General features: G+C 36.3%; 1 protein-coding gene across 4 annotated transcripts in view; it reads left to right on the top strand.

Moving 5' to 3' along the window:
* ZNF527 (zinc finger protein 527) overlaps nucleotides 1-14,436 on the top strand; it is a 32,382-nt gene extending 17,946 nt beyond the window's left edge. For all 4 annotated transcript variants that reach the window (XM_047836802.1, XM_047836801.1, XM_047836800.1 and 1 more), the window contains one exon: nucleotides 12,265-14,436. In XM_047836802.1, coding sequence (XP_047692758.1) covers nucleotides 12,265-13,838 — 1,574 coding nt within the window. In that variant the 3' untranslated portion in view covers nucleotides 13,839-14,436. The remainder of the gene's footprint in view (nucleotides 1-12,264) is intronic.
* Nucleotides 14,437-16,575: the final 2,139 nt, after the last annotated feature.

Raw genomic sequence — 16,575 nt, 5'->3', positions numbered from 1 at the left:
TTGTTGGTATATAGAAAAAGTATTAATTTGCATTATTGTATCATCTATCTAGCCAGTTCAATATACTCTTTTTTGTAGTAGGTTTTCAACAATTCTCTGAGTGTATTAGTCAACATAAATCTAATTATTTTAACAAAGCCTCAGTGAATAAAAACAATAGGGATTGTTTCTTGCACATGTCACAGTCCAGTGTGAGGTTATCCTGGGCCTCTGCTGCATGCTGTCATTCAGCTATACAGCTCTATTTCATCTGTTGGCTGTGTCATCTCTTAGGACTCACCATTGCCTGGAAGTCCTCTGTGCAATCCTCTGAAGCCAGCCACTGAGAAAGAAAGGGGGAGATAGAAACACACGCACACACACACAAATGGATGAAGGATCTCTCAGGATGTTTTTGATGGACTGGTCTGGAAGTACCATTTGTGGCATCTATCACTTCTGATTAGCCAGAATTCAGTCACTCGGTTGCAAGGGAGTCTGGGAGATGTTTCTATGGACTTAAGAGGAAAAGGCAAACTATTTGCTGGATGTAATAATACCTTTCCAGTGTATATGTTCCCTTTTCCCTTTTTTTATTTTAATTCCACTTTATCAACCACAGTTTCCATATTTGTGTTGAACAATTGCTATAATTTTTTTCTTTCTGATATGATGGGACATTTTTAGGGGTTTCAAACTAAATGTGCCTATTTTTTTCTATCCCTAGCACTATGTATTGTATGTACGGATGTATATATTTTAAGCATGAGAGGCTTTTGAATTTTATATATTTTCAGCATCTTTCAAGGCAATTATTTTTTTCTCTTTTACTATTTTTTCTTCTATAAAAGTTATAGAAGAAAAATTCTATAAGAATTTATAATAGGGGCACTTGGGTGGCTCAGTTGGTTAAGCATCCAACTCTTGATTTTGGCTGAGGTCATGATCTCATGAGCATGAGATTAAGCCCTGCGTTGGGCTCCATGCTGAGCATGGATCCTGCTTAAGATTCTCTGTCTCCCCCACTCATGCTCTCTCTCTGTCTCTCTGTCTCTCTCTCAAAATAAATAAATAAACATTAAAAAAAGAATTTAAAAAACAAACAAAAAAGAATTTATATAGTAAAGATTTCATCTTGCTGAACTATTTTTATATTTTGGGATTGCATACTTGCTTCTGTGTATTATTCATTCAATATAGTGCTTGATTCAATTTTTAATATTTAAAATTTTGCCTGTTATCTATGGGGGAGAATAGTCTGATACAAAGACAGTGAAATAGATCAGTGGAACAACAGAGAAAGTACAGAAATATACCCATGTATACATGAGAACTTAGTATTTGATAAAGGTAGCTTTTCAAATCAGCAGCATGGAGAGATTTTTTTTTAAAGTTAAGGATGGTATTTTTATAATACTGGATTTTGGAAAGTCTTTCTTAAAATGACATCAAGGCAAGACTCTATAATGGAAAACTGGGAGATTTGACTTCATAACATGCTTTCAAAAATTTTATCGAAAGCACTATAGATGAAGATGACATGTGACAATAAAAAATGATGTGACAATAAAAAATGGCAATTTGAGGGAAAAAAATACTATAAAGCCTTAATGCCATAAATGTATAAATGACTTCTTTAAACCACTTAAAAGAAAATGCTAGTGCAATTAAAATATGTGTGAAGGATATGAATAAAGAATTCACCAAAGATGAAACCACAAAATACATAGTCAGTACATGTATTTTATATCAATATATAAAAATCCTCTTTTCTATAATCAGAAATTTGGAAATTATAAAATAATGAGGTACTCTTTCCTTACAGGGGCAAAGATTTTAGAATGATGTTAGGATAGATGAGTTTGATGACATGTACTTTATGTTCTGGTAGTAATGCAAATTGATAAGAATTATTTTGGAGGGCAGTTTGACAATGGATATTAATAGTTAAAATATGTATCTATATAGTGTTATTTAATTCTTTTATAAATCTATAGAAATATAAAATTGTGCAAAACAGACTGCTGTTTATTTGATTTGTAAGTAATTACTTTTTTAAAAAGTTGGTTATGAGGAATCATGAAAAATACACACGTGAGACATTTTATTTTAACTGTATAACATATATAAATATTCATTAATTTTCTGATACAGTTATAAAGCCTTTATTTGAATATGATTTGTTGGAGTTTAGCACTGTCCTCCTTATATAAGCCACACTCATGATGCACTATCTACAATATCTATTGCTCATTTTTTTTAAGCAAAGCATAACATTTCAAACCAGTGTGAATAAAGAATCTTTGTAGAGATTTTAACGTTTTTAATAGGCTTTCACAATTCTTTTCCACATGGAATACAAAAGCAAGTTTTTAAGTGACACACTTTTAGCCTATTTTTCTAAAAACTTTCAACTTAGTTTTCATTAAAAAACAGCTTTCTTAGTCTTTCTCAGTCTGAGTTATTTCACTTAGCATAATTCCCTTTAGGTCCATATGTTTTCACTCATATCTGGAATCTAAAAGAAACAAAACAAATGAAACAAACTCAAAGTAGAATCAGAGAACTCAAGTAGAATGGAGAACAAACTGACATTTGCCAGAGGGAAGGAAGTGGAAGGATGGGCAAAATGGGTGAAGGGGGGTGGGAGATACAGGCTTCCAGTTATGGAATGAGCAAGTCATGGGAGGGAATAAAACACACAGCATAGGGAATCCAGTCGGTGATATTATAATAGCATTGTATGGTGACAGATAGTAAGTACACTTGTGGGGAGCATAGCATAAGGTATACAGAATTTGGATCACTGTGTTGTATAGCTGAAACTAATGTAACATTGTATTTAAAAATTATTTTTCTCCAAATTTTTATTTAAATTCCAGTTAGTTAACAAACAGTGTAATATTAGTGTCAAGTGTAGAATTTAGTGATTAATCACATACATACAAACCCAGTGCTCATTACAAGTACCCTCCTTAATACCTATCACCTATTTAATCCATCCCTCTGCCCATCTCCCTCCAGTAACCATCAGTTTGTTCTCTGTAGTTAAGAGTCTGTTTCTTAGTTTGCTTCTCTCTTTTTTGCCCCTGCTATATTCATTTGTTTTTGTTTCTTAAATTCCACATGAGTGAAATCATATGGTCTGTGTCTTTCTCTGACTGACTTATTTTGCTTAGCATAATACTCTACAGCTCCATCCACAGCATTGCAAATGGGAACATTTCATTCATTTTTATGGCTGAGTAATAATCCATTGTATATATGTACCACATCTTTATCCATTCATCAGTCAATGGACATTTGGGATGTTTTCATAATTTGGCTATTGTTGGTACCTCTGCTGTAAACATCAGGGTGCATGTATCCCTTCACATCAGTATTTTTGTATCCTTTGGGTAAATTCCTAGTAGTGCAGTTGCTGATTTGTAGGGTAGTTCTATTTTTAACTTTTTGAGAAACCTTCATACTGTTTTCCATAGTGGCTGCAACAGTTTATATTACCACCAATAGTGTAAGAGCATTCCCCTTTCTCCCCATCTTTGTTAATACTTGTTTCCTGAGTTGTTCATTTTAGCCATTCTGACTAGTGTGAGGTGATATTGGAGTTTTGATTTGTATTTCCTTGATGATGAGTGATGATAAGCATCTTTTCATGTGTTAGTTGGCCATCTGTATGTCTTCTTTGGGAAAATGTCTATTTATGTCTTCTGCCCATCTCTTCACTGGATTATTTGATTTCTGGGTGTTGAGTTTGATAAGTTCTTTATATATTTTGGATACTAACCCTTTATTAGATACATCATTTGCAAATATCTTCTCCCATTTTGTAGGTTGCCTTTTAGTTAGTTTTGTTGATTGTTTCCTTCTCTGTGCAGAAGTTTTTTATTTTGATTAAGCCCAATAGTTTATTTTTGCTTTTGTTTTCCTTGCCTCAGGAGACATATCTAGTAAGAAGTGGCTATGGTCGATGTCTAAGAGGTTACTGCCTATATTCTCCTCTAGGATTTTGATGGTTTCAGGTTTCACATTTAACAAATACTGAATTTATTTTTGTGTATGGTAGAGAAACTAGTCCAGTTTCATTCTTTTGCATGTTGCTGTCCAGTTTCCCCAACACCATTTGTTGAAGAGACTGTCTTTTTCCATTAATATTCTTTCCTGCTTTGTTGAAGATGAATTGACCATATACTTGTGAGTTCATTTCTGGGTTTTCTATTCTGTTTCATTGATCTATGTATCTGTTTTTGTGCCAGTAACCATACTGTCTTGATGATTACAGCTTTATAATATAACTTGAAGTCTGGAATTGTGATGCCTCTAGCTTTGCTTTTCTTTTTCAAGATTACTTTGGCTATTCGGGGTCTTTTGTGGTTCCATACAAATTTTAGGATTGTTTTTTCTAGCTCTGTGAAAAATGCTGTTGGTGTTTTGATATGGATTGCATTAAATGTGTAGATTGCTTTGGGTAATAATAGACATTTTAACAACATTTGTTATTCTTCTGTGGCTCCTGTAATATGAATGTTACTACTTTTGATGGAGTCACTGAGTTTTCAAAGTCTATTCTTTGATCCATAATTCTTTCTCTCTTTTGTTCAGCTTCATTATTTTCCATTATTCTATCTTTAATATCACTTATTTGTTCCTATGCTTTTTCCATCCTTGTGGTCATTACATCCATTCTGTTTTTTTTTGTTTTTTTTTTTTTGGTTTTTTTTTTCAACGTTTATTTATTTTTGGGACAGAGAGAGACAGAGCATGAACGGGGGAGGGGCAGAGAGAGAGGGAGACACAGAGTCGGAAACAAGCTCCAGGCTCTGAGCCATCAGCCCAGAGCCCGACGCGGGGCTCGAACTCACAGACCGCGAGATCGTGACCTGGCTGAAGTCGGACGCTTAACTGACTGCGCCACCCAGGCGCCCCATATCCATTCTGTTTGAATCTCAGTTATTGTATTTTTCATTTCCCACTGATTGTTTTTTAACTCTTTTATCGCTGTGGTAAGGGCCTCCCTGAAGTCTTCCATTTTTTTTCTCAAGCCCAGTAAGTATTCTTATGATTGTTTCTTTAAATTTTCCATCAGGCATATTACTTATGTCTGTTTCCATTAGATCTCTGGCTCTGACCTTGTTCTTTCTTTTGGGATGAATTCCTACACCTTGACATTCTGTCTCTGACTTCTTCTGTATGTTAGAAAAGCCTGTTATGTTTCCTGCTCCTGAGAGTAATGGCTTTATGAAGAAGAGCTCATATAGTGTCCAGGGCATGGTGCTTCAAGGAATGTCTCTGGTGTGTACTATGTGCCCTCTGTTGTTATGTTTTTTGGCTGCTCTTTCAGGCCAGTCATCTGCAGAGGCTCTCCTTGCCTGCAGTGGGCAGTGTTTGGTCCTTGGCCAGAATGTAGTGAGTTTTTTTTTTTTAAACGTTTATTTATTTTTGAGACAGAGAGAGACAGAGCATGAATGGGGAAGGGGCAGAGAGAGAGGGAGACACAGAATCGGAAGCAGGCTCCAGGCTCTGAGCCATCAGCCCAGAGCCCGACGCGGGGCTCGAACTCACGGACTGTGAGATCGTGACCTGAGCCGAAGTCGGACGCTCAACCGACTGAGCCACCCAGGCGCCCCTTTTTTTTTTTTAAACGTTTATTTATTTTTGAGACAGAGAGACACAGAGCATGAATGGGGAAGGGGCAGAGAGAGAGGGAGACACAGAATCAGAAGCAAGAATGTAGTGAGTTTTAACTAGATGTGGTTATGTACCTGAAACTATGTAACATTATGTGTCAGCTATACTCAAAAACATTTTTTTTTAATCTCTTTCAACACTCATTAAAATTTTTTTTGAAAAATGTTTATTTATTGCAACTACATGGATGGAACTAGAGGGTATTATGCTAAGCGAAATTAGAGAAAGACAAATATCATGTGACTTCACTCATATGAGGACTTTAAGACATAGAACAGATGAACATAAGGGAAGGGAAGCAAAAATAATATAAAAACAGGGGTGGAGACAAAACATAAGAGATTCCTAAATATGGAGAACAAACAGAGGGTTGCTGGAGGGATTATGGGAGGGGGGATGGGTTAAATAGGTAAGGGGCATTAAGGAATCTACTCCTGAAATCATTGTTGCACTATATGCTAACTAATCTGGATGTAAATTTAAAAAATAAAGTAACAATAAGAAGATGTTTATTTTTGAGACAGAGAGACAGAGCATGAGCAGGGAAGGGGCAGAGACAGGGGGAGACACAGAATCCTTAGCAGGCTCCAGGCTTGGAGCTGTCAGCACAGAGCCCAATGCAGGGCTCAAACTCACAAACCGTGAGATCATGACCTTAGCTGAAGTTGGACACCCAACCAACTGAGCCACCCATCCACCCCAACAGTATTTTAATTTTTTTTAAATATATATTTTTTTATTTGAGTAAACTCCATCATCCTGAACACACTTAATTGAAGGGAATCTTATGGAAAAAACACATGGAAGGATTCCATATCTATCTGAATATGTATGAGAGGTGCAGCTAAGGACCAGCTAACATTTTCCTTTTTTTTTTTTTTAAGTAATCTCTACACCCCATGTGGGGTTTGAACTTACAATCCCTAGATGAAGAGTCACATGCTCTACTGACTGAGCCAACCAGGCACCCTTTTCCTTTTTTCTTTTATTAAAAAGATTTTTTTAATGTTTAGTTTTGAGAGAGAGACAGAGACAGAATGTGAGTGGGGGAGTGGCAGAGGGAGAAGGAGACACAGAAGCTGAAGTAGGTTCCAGGCTTAGAGCTGTCAGCACAGAGCCTGATGCAGGGCTCAAACCCAAAGACCGTAAGATCATGACCTGAGCTGAAATTGGATGCTTAACTGATTGAGCCACCCAGGCGCCCCTCCTTTTTTCTTTTAAATAGAAATAATATTTATTAGAAAATATTCAAGCAATTAACAAATGTATAAAGTAGAAAGTATACTCTCTCAAGATATCATCCAAAGACCACTCCTATTCATGGTTGGATCTGTATTTTTCTACAATGTCTCTTGCACAGATACACACACACACACACACACACACACACACACACACACACACTTTTTATATGCATCTATTTTCAACTTGCTTAAAAAGACTTTTTTAACTTAAAACATTGTATTGATGAGGATGTGGAGAAAAAGCAACCCTAGTGTACTGCCAGTGGGAATGTAAACTGGTACAGCCACTGTGGAAAACAGTATACAAGCCCCCCCCCGCCCCAAATTAAAAGTAGAAATACCATATGTTACAATAATTCCACCAGTGAGTATTTACCTGAAGAAAATGAAAACACTAATTCAAAAAGATATATGCACCCATATATTTATTGCAGCATCATTTGTAATAGTCAAGATATAGAAGTAACCTAAGTGTCCATCAATAGACAAATGGAGAAGTAAGATACGGTGTATATATGCACAATGGAATATTACGAAACCATAAAAAGACACAATCTTGCCATTTGTGACAACACTGATGGACCTCTACGGGGCATTATGCTAAGTGAAATAAGACTGAGAAAGACAAATACCATATGATTTTACTCAGAAGTGGAATCTAAAGAAGCTAAAACAAAAAGCAGAATCAGACCTATAAATATGGCGAACAAACTTATGGTTGTGAGAGAGAAGTGGGGAAGGGGATGAACTACAGAGCTCTTTGCTCTGATATCTACATCCCATAAGCTTGCATGCTTCAGGTGTTTCTCTTGACATTTCCCTATAATATTAGAGAATTTTACAAGTCACCCTGGTTGAGTCCTTTCCTAGGGATTTTAATGAAATGAAGGTATAAAATGCAATGCTTAGGTCATATTATTGGTCCAGAAACTTTTTTTCTTCAGAATTTTTTTTTATATTATTGCTCATTTTTTGCCATGAATCCTTTAAAATAATTTCATAAGTTCAGAAATAAAATCCTTGATTTTATAAAAATAAAATTCTGATTGAAACTGACCTGATACAAATTAAGTTGGGGTAAACAAGCATGTGTATCCATTTTTTTTCTTTTGGTACAGTTATATCTTACATTTTTATTTACTTAAATATTCTTTGAAAAAATCTTTGAAATAATTTCATACCATTTTATGGGACCTTTTTGGTGTTTCTATATACCATATTCCCTTCTCTCTTCCAGTCACTTCTGTACCAATTGTAATCTCATTTCCTTTACTTCAAATTCTCTTGCACTGTCTTACCACTTGCAGTCTGGCTTCTACCCCTCTAATTTTGCTAAATCCAGGACTCTTTATTTTTTACTTGTCAGCATACTGAGATGTATAAGATAGTTCTGCTATCCTTTTTCTCTGTCCAAAGTTCTGTTCTGTTTCTTTCTCCCTTTAACCTACTCCTGTCCCTATTTTTCTGTCTTTTCCTCATTCAAACATAAGATCTTTGTCATGTTACTTTGGATCTCTATCCAGTGCTGTCTAGTAGAACATTCTGTGAGGATGGTTATGATCTGTGTTTGTGCTTTCCAGTATTGTAGCCACTAGCCATATTAGGCTGTTGAGCACTTGAAATATGACGAGGCATTACTGAAAAACTGAATTAAATTTTTTTTATTTTAATGAATTTAAATATGTGTTGAATTGCCATATGTGGTTAGTGGCTACCATATTGGACAGCATAGCTCCATACAGGTTTTGTTTTTGCTTTTTGGTTTTATTTTTGGAGAGAGACAGAGCACAACTAGGAGAGAGGGACAGAGAGAGAGAATCCCAGGTAGGCTCCATGCTCAGTGTGGAGCCTGATGCGGAGCTCAATCTTATTACCCTGGGATCATGACCTGAGCTGAAATCAAGAGTCAGATGCTCAACTGACTGAGCCACCTAGGTTCCCCTCTATATGGCTTTTTAAAGGTGAAGATCCAATCTCTAAGTCTATGGGTCATTGGTCAAGTTATTCACTGGAACATGAATTCTGGGCTTTAGCAGTAAACTTTCTCCTTCTTCAGACTTCTCCTTAGGTCCTGTCCTTTTTTCCCCAGATTTCCTACTAGAATCTTCTGGGTTTCATGCCAGGAGATTACTTACTTCATCAGGATATCTACCAGTTTGTCTACTGCTCATCAGTTCAGCATGTGGGAGACTCTACAGTCTAGTAAGAAAGAAATTTTCCTCTTCCAACAATAAATAACTATACTTAATACTTTCTGTGCAGTTCTGATTGGATTCCAAAGTTGATCATTCTTTGATTTTTAATTTCATCCATTTATAGATTATAATTAGTTGGAAATCACACATCTCTAATTGCCTGGATATATTTTAACCCCAAAGGGTTTACTTCTCCCATTCTGTGTCTTGCCACTTGACCATCAGTCTATTTCATAATCCCTTTTCAGACATAATGGTGTACGTATAAGAATAACTGAATGAATACATATTAATTTGTTTCATTGTGCGGTAAGTGTCACTGAATACCTATAATGAACCAGATACTCCTAGATATTTTCTAAATTTATTATCCTTTATTCTTATACCATACTAGTAAGGTCACCTCATTTTGCCTGCTGTGAAACTGAGGCTTAAGAGGTGGGTTAATCAATTTGTTAAAGGTAGAATAACTAGCTAGCTAGATGCAGAAGTAGGATTAAACTCGCCTATGACCCCAAACCCTATGTTGTTTCCATTGTGACACATGGATGCCCATTTGGCTCTCTCCCAATTTACCTGAATCCATAACTTCCCTTTTCCCCTCAATCACTGATATGAGTGAGTTGTCTTCTCTCTTTTGCTGAATGTCACCATAGTATCTTAATACCACTGATTTCTAAGTATTTCTTTACTCCAAGCATAATGAATATGTCTTCCTTCGTACTTACTTCTTGCTGTATACTTTCCCTAGGCTATACTCTATACTTTCCCCTGGAGTGCCCTATATGGAGTTCCTTCCCCTATAGTATTCATTTGCCTAAGTACAGAATATCTTTTTTTTTTTTTTTCCACAAAAAAGCTTGGAGCTCTAGGCATCTGGTTGGAGCTCTAGGCATCTGATGTTGGAAAATGTTTGTAATCTTCTCCCATCAGTCTTCTTTTACTCAGCATTACAGTAGGTATTGTATAAAGCTTCTGGAATAGAGAAAAGGTTTATTCTTGGTAAGAGGAAATGTAGTGACCCTAGGTGATGAATATAGGAAAGGAGGTTCTAGGAGAGTTGGTGAGGGAACAGAATGAGTTTCTGCCAAAAAAAAGAAAAAAAAAAAGAAAGAAAGAAGAAAGAAAGAAAGAAAGAAAGAAAGAAAGAAAAGAACAATAGTGTAGACCTAACAGAGGATAAGTGAACAAATTCCTCTCAGGCCTTGGTTGAGATAGAGCCCCAAGTATGAGAAAATCTGTGGCTGTGCATAGGAGGGATAGGTAGGGATGGGGCTTTCCTTGAGTGGAGGCTGTATTGGAAAGAAGAAAGATACAGATGCATAATGTGTTCTTTGCTTTTTAATTTGTGCTGACCTGGCCTGGAAGCAGCTTTTCTTTCAATAGATGGGATGCTGTTCTGGAAAAGACTATAATTAACTAAAAAAAAAAAAAAATGCTAACATGTACAGTTCTGAAATAATCCCTGTGAATATCAAAACATGAAAGTGACTGTTAATAAAATAATCACTGCATTTTAGAAGCTTGATCATAGCCTTGAAAATAAAGCTCAGATTCTCCAGGAATTATTCCTTAACTAAACTAGTGAGTTTTGATCTCTCTTTTCTGACACTTATACTACTAATAATCTGTATCATATTAGCTAGTCCTTCATTATGTGTCATGTTGAATTTTTGTATGCACAAGTTTCACCTCCTTAGAGTTTAAAAAAGGGAGAAGCACCTGTGTGTGTCTCAGACTTTTTTTCCTCTACTGGATGCTGGGCACATAGTAGTAGATTCTGTACAGTTGAATATATTGGCTGATTATTGTGTGTGACATGAAAAGGACTTTCTCAGGGCGCCTGGGTGACTCAGTTGATTGAACATCCAACTTCAGCTCAGGCCATGATCTCACGGTTCATAAGTTCGAGCCCTGCGTCGGGCTCTGTGCTGGCAGCTCAGAGTCTGGAGCCTGCTTTGGATTCTGTGTCTCCCTCTCTCTCTCTGCCTCTCCCCTGCTCATGCTCTGTCTCTCTCAAAAATGGATAAACTTTAAAAAAAAAAAAAAAAAAGAAAAGGACTTTTTCATTTTCCTTTTTTTAATGTTTATTTATTTTTGATAGGGAGAGAGAGACAGACAGAGCACAAGCAGGGGAGGGGCAGAGAGAGAGGGAGATACAGAATATGAAGCAGGCTCCAGGCTCTGAGCTGTCAGCACAGAGCCCTGACACGGGGTTTGAACTCAAGAACTGTGAGATCATGACCTGAGCTGAAGTCAGATGCTGTCACCCAGGCACCCCTCCTTTTTTTTTTAAGATTTTATTTTTAAGTAATCTCCCCACCCAACATAGGGCTCAGACATACAACACCAAGATCAAGAGTTCAAGATCAAGAGTATGCTCCATGCTCCACCAACTTAGCCAGCCAGGCTCCCCTCATTTTCCTTTTTTTGTTGAGGTCATCTTTTAAAAACAGTTTTCTTTCCATCTTGTCTCAACCAACATCCTCTCCTGAAAATATCAAGTGTCTGTTCTGTAGGTAGCATTTTTCTCTCAATGATGAGAAAAGCTGACCTCCAGATTTATTCTAGACACCTAAAAAAAAAAAAACAACCCAAAACCATGATAATTTTTTTCTGGTCCTTGATAAAATCTTAGAAGTTGTTGAGCTTTTTGTTAGCATTCATTCATTCAACAAAATGCTACCATTGTCCTAGGCACTAAATGCAGCAGTAAGAAGAAAAAGAAGTAAACATTAGTCACTGACTCATGGAGCTTTTAGTCTTATGAATAGGACTAGATAGTGAATAGGACTTGAGACTTCAAGGCAGGGAAACTGATTATGATCTAATCAGTTGTTTTCAATTTCTTATTTTCTCAGCCTTTACCTTTGTCTGCATCTAAGTACCCTACATTTTATCTGTATATAAATGTGCTTTGTGCCTTACATTTCCTCTATCACCTCGTCACCATCACCAACACATATATCTTCCTTTATCAGCTCTCTTCGTTCTTCTTTCTTTGTGTTTTGTTCATATTGCATGGCCATATTTGAAAGGTGTCAAAACCATGTGCTTTCTCCCCTCCATCCCCCCAAATAAATTCTTATTTCTTCTATAACAGTTTTCTCCTTGCAAAGGAAAAAAAAGGACACATTTGCTTTCTTGATATTTTTCAGACTGGGAGTCTTGGTATGAAATCAAGGAATTACCTCCAAAATGGTACATTGATGAAGAGGAAATATCCCAGGGCATGGTAATGGAAAGACTTACAAGTTATAACCTTGAATATTCCAGTTTCAGAGAAGCCTGGAAATACGAGGGTGAATTTGAGCGGCATCAACAAAATCAGGAGAGGCATTTCAGGCAAGTGACAACTCTTAGGGAAATCCCTGCTGTGAAAAGAGACAATAAATATAACAATTCTGAGAGAAGTGTTCTCTTGAAGCCAGTACTTTCGACACAAGAGAGAGTTCCCACAGTAGAGCAAATGCATAAATTTGATATTTATGATAAAATGTTTCCCCCAAATTCCATCCTAATTGAACATAAAAGATTACCTGCTGAGAAAGAATCTTTGATAGATAATGAATGTGAAGAATTCAACCAGAATACATACCTTAGTAAAGATATAAGAAGTCCTCCTGGGGAGAAACCTTATGAAAGTAATGATTTTTCAAATCTCTTAAGTTTCCATTCATTACTTACTCAACATCAGACGACTCATTTTGGAAAATTACCACATGGATTCAATGAATGTGATGATGCCTTTAGCTGTTACTCATTCTTTACTCAACCTCAGAGAATTCACAGTGGAGAGAAACCATACGCATGCAATGACTGTGGAAAAGCCTTTAGCCATGACTTCTTTCTCAGTGAACATCAAAGAACTCATATTGGAGAGAAACCCTATGAGTGTAAGGAATGTAACAAAGCTTTCAGACAGAGTGCACACCTTGCTCAACATCAGAGAATCCACACCGGAGAGAAACCCTTTGCATGCAATGAATGTGGGAAGGCCTTTAGCCGTTATGCCTTCCTTGTTGAACATCAGAGAATTCACACAGGGGAGAAACCATATGAATGTAAGGAATGTAACAAAGCCTTCAGACAGAGCGCACACCTCAATCAACATCAGAGAATTCACACTGGAGAGAAACCCTATGAATGTAATCAATGTGGAAAAGCCTTCAGCAGACGCATTGCCCTTACTCTGCATCAAAGGATTCATACAGGAGAGAAACCCTTTAAATGTAATGAATGTGGGAAGACTTTTGGCTATCGCTCACACCTTAATCAACATCAGAGAATTCATACAGGTGAAAAGCCCTATGAATGCATCAAATGTGGGAAGTTTTTTAGGACTGACTCACAACTTAATCGACATCATAGAATACATACTGGAGAGAGACCTTTTGAATGCAGTAAATGTGGGAAAGCCTTCAGTGATGCTTTAGTTCTAATTCATCATAAGAGAAGTCATGCAGGAGAGAAACCCTATGAATGTAACAAATGTGGGAAGGCCTTCAGTTGTGGCTCATACCTTAATCAACATCAGAGAATTCATACTGGAGAGAAACCCTATGAATGTAATGAATGTGGGAAGGCTTTCCATCAGATCTTGTCCCTTAGGCTACACCAGAGAATTCATGCTGGAGACAAACCCTATAACTGCAGTGAATGTGGGACTAATTTTAGCTGTGCCTCAGCCCTTAGACGACATCAGAAAATTCATAATAAAGAAACTCTCTGATTATAACAAGTATAAGGAAGAAAACAGTCACCACTCAGTCCTTATTAAATAAATATCAGTCAATTAGTTCTTTGGTTAATGATTCTATGAATGTAGTAAATATGGAAAAAGCCTTCAGTTTATGAGCATCCCTTATTTGAAATAGCCTGAATAGTAGACATCTGTTACTTTTGGATCTGTTCTATGCCCCGTTTGAAATTTACCTCACCCTCATTGCGTATCATTCTGATGAAACTATTAATCAGGGAAAGCAGTGGATTGGTCATGGGCTGGCCACAAGCTAGTTAATAAGGGATTGGCAGATGGCCTTGTCTGGACCACTAGAACCCAATAACAGGGTATTGTTATGGATAGTCAGAGAAGATAATGTTTTTCCTGGAATTGCAAGCTGCAAGGACTTTTTTTCAAGGTTAAAAACTCACCAGTAGCCTTTTTGCCACTACATGAGGAAAGCCTTCCCAGGATCAGTCCAACACAGAGAGACAGAAATCTGATGACATTGTTTTATCTTCTCAATTCAATCATGCCTGAAGTCTATACCATCTTTTACTTTTTCATTTTTGTGATACAATAAATTTCCTTTTTTTGCTTAAGTTAATTTGAATTGGATTTTTGCCTCTTGGAATTATAGTACTGATTCATGCACCCTTTATTTGCTACATGTGAGAAAGCCTTAATATTTTATATGGTGTAATTATCCTGAGAAACCTTTTGCTGAAACAAGTTTATGGAAGTTCAATATACAGCCTTCACAAAGCTGAGAGAATTTTTACATTGTTGATAAAAGTTAGTATTTATTAGACTGCTTCATAATAAGGATAATTTTTTTAAAAATTCACTTAGTAAAACTCCTTAACAGGCTTTCCCATAAGGAATTAAAATCATCTGTGGTAATGACTCACCATAGGCCTTTAAAGAAAGAATGACAAGCTGAGAGAAAAGTTCATGAATGGCTCTTAAAGGAATTATTTGATTTTCTGTTTACAGTATGGATTTAAATATACTGTGTAATAGAATATAATAGAATTGTAAATGAGGTCTTCTTTTGTGGGTAGATTATAATTTTGGTTTAAGAAATTTTTATCTTGTTTGGAACTAGAGATTCAGACAGACATTACTGGCAGAAAGGATGCGACATTTTCGACTATGGCGAAGGTAAAACAGTTGGAGCGTAAAATTTTGAGGGCATAAATTATTACCATTCTTCAGAGTAATAAGGAATATGAAGGTATAGGGCAGTATATTCCTATTTTATTTGAGTGGATGTAGGGAAGTAAACTTTGATGATATGGTAATGGGGCCACCTTGAACAGTTAGAACCATTAGAATTTTGGACATTGTCTGGACAGCATCTATGAAAACAACAGAACAAAGGAATTATGAAAGAATAAAGGATTTATATATGTGCATGGAGTGAAACAATGACTACTACTCTTAAAAGTTCTTTATTAGCCAACTTATTCTTATATCTAATACAAATCTGAAAATTTCCCAAATATTAAGACAAATGGCCTTGAAACAACTTAAACCATAGATTTAGTATGACTTAATACTTCAAACCTTGAACAGAAAAAAATGATTATAAAACGCTGCCAAACATACCACATCTAACCTAAAATGTCAATATCATATGCTAAAAATCCATGTCACTTCTTTATTCTTTCTTATATTTCCTAGGTGTATAGAAATACTTATTTTAATACTTTCTAAGAGTTGAGTAATAACTTATTTTGGAACACTCCCCAAGGTTACAGTAAACTTAACAGGCCTAAAAGAAAAAGAATAATGACTCAGACCAAAGAAGAGTTTGAGTTATTCACTAATTGATTCTGATCTAAGTATGGCACCTGATTTCTTCCTCTGATTGATTGTTTTTTCAATTAAACTTCACTTGTAATGTTGTAAAATCTTTTACACCCATGCCTTTTGCATAGGTGTTTGTACTTATATCTGGTGTTTTACCTCACAGTGAGGTATTAAATTTTATTTATCTGCAACTATACAACCCACTGTCTTATTGTGATATAGTGACTTGATCTTTTAGCATTATTAAAAACTTATGCATTATTGGGATGCCTCGGTGGCTCAGTTAAGTGTCTGACTTCGGCCTGGGTCATGATCTCATGGTTTATGGGTTCAAGCCCTGTGTCGGGCTCTGTGCTGACAGCTTGGAGCCTGGAGCCTGCTTCAGATTCTGTGTCTCCCTCTCTCTCTGCCCCTCCCTTCCTCATGCTCTGTCTCTCTCTGTCTCTCAAAAATAAATAAACGTTGAAAAAAATAAAAAAAAATTATGCATTATTAGTATCTTAGAGTTATTAGGATCATCTAGAGATTTCTTGTCCAAAGAGATGTGGTTTGAGTTTGTTCAGTTAATTCTCTTTAGAACATGGACTAATTGATTTAAACACAATGGCAAAACCCTTTCCACTTGGTTATTCTATATGATCAATGGTGATGGAACTATTGAATTCCTTTTTTAATCTGGTTATTATGCTGAACATATCTTTCTGCCTTGTCATTTTATGCAATTTTTGCTTCTCATATTTAAAATTTTTCTTTTATTTACTCTTGATTAAACAGGAGGGGTGTGTGCCTGTGTGTGTGTTTTATTGAAAAACTTTGTATAGAGTACCTACTGTGTGCCAGGCTTTGTTCTAACCTAGGCATTGGAGATACAGTAGTGAACTACACAGACAAAAATCACTGCTTTTTTATAGAGCTAATTTCTAGTGAGGAA

The sequence above is a fragment of the Prionailurus viverrinus genome, chromosome E2 (genome assembly GCF_022837055.1).
Source record: "Prionailurus viverrinus isolate Anna chromosome E2, UM_Priviv_1.0, whole genome shotgun sequence".
Lineage (NCBI taxonomy): Eukaryota > Metazoa > Chordata > Mammalia > Carnivora > Felidae > Prionailurus > Prionailurus viverrinus.
This window is presented reverse-complemented; position numbering and strand designations above follow the sequence as displayed.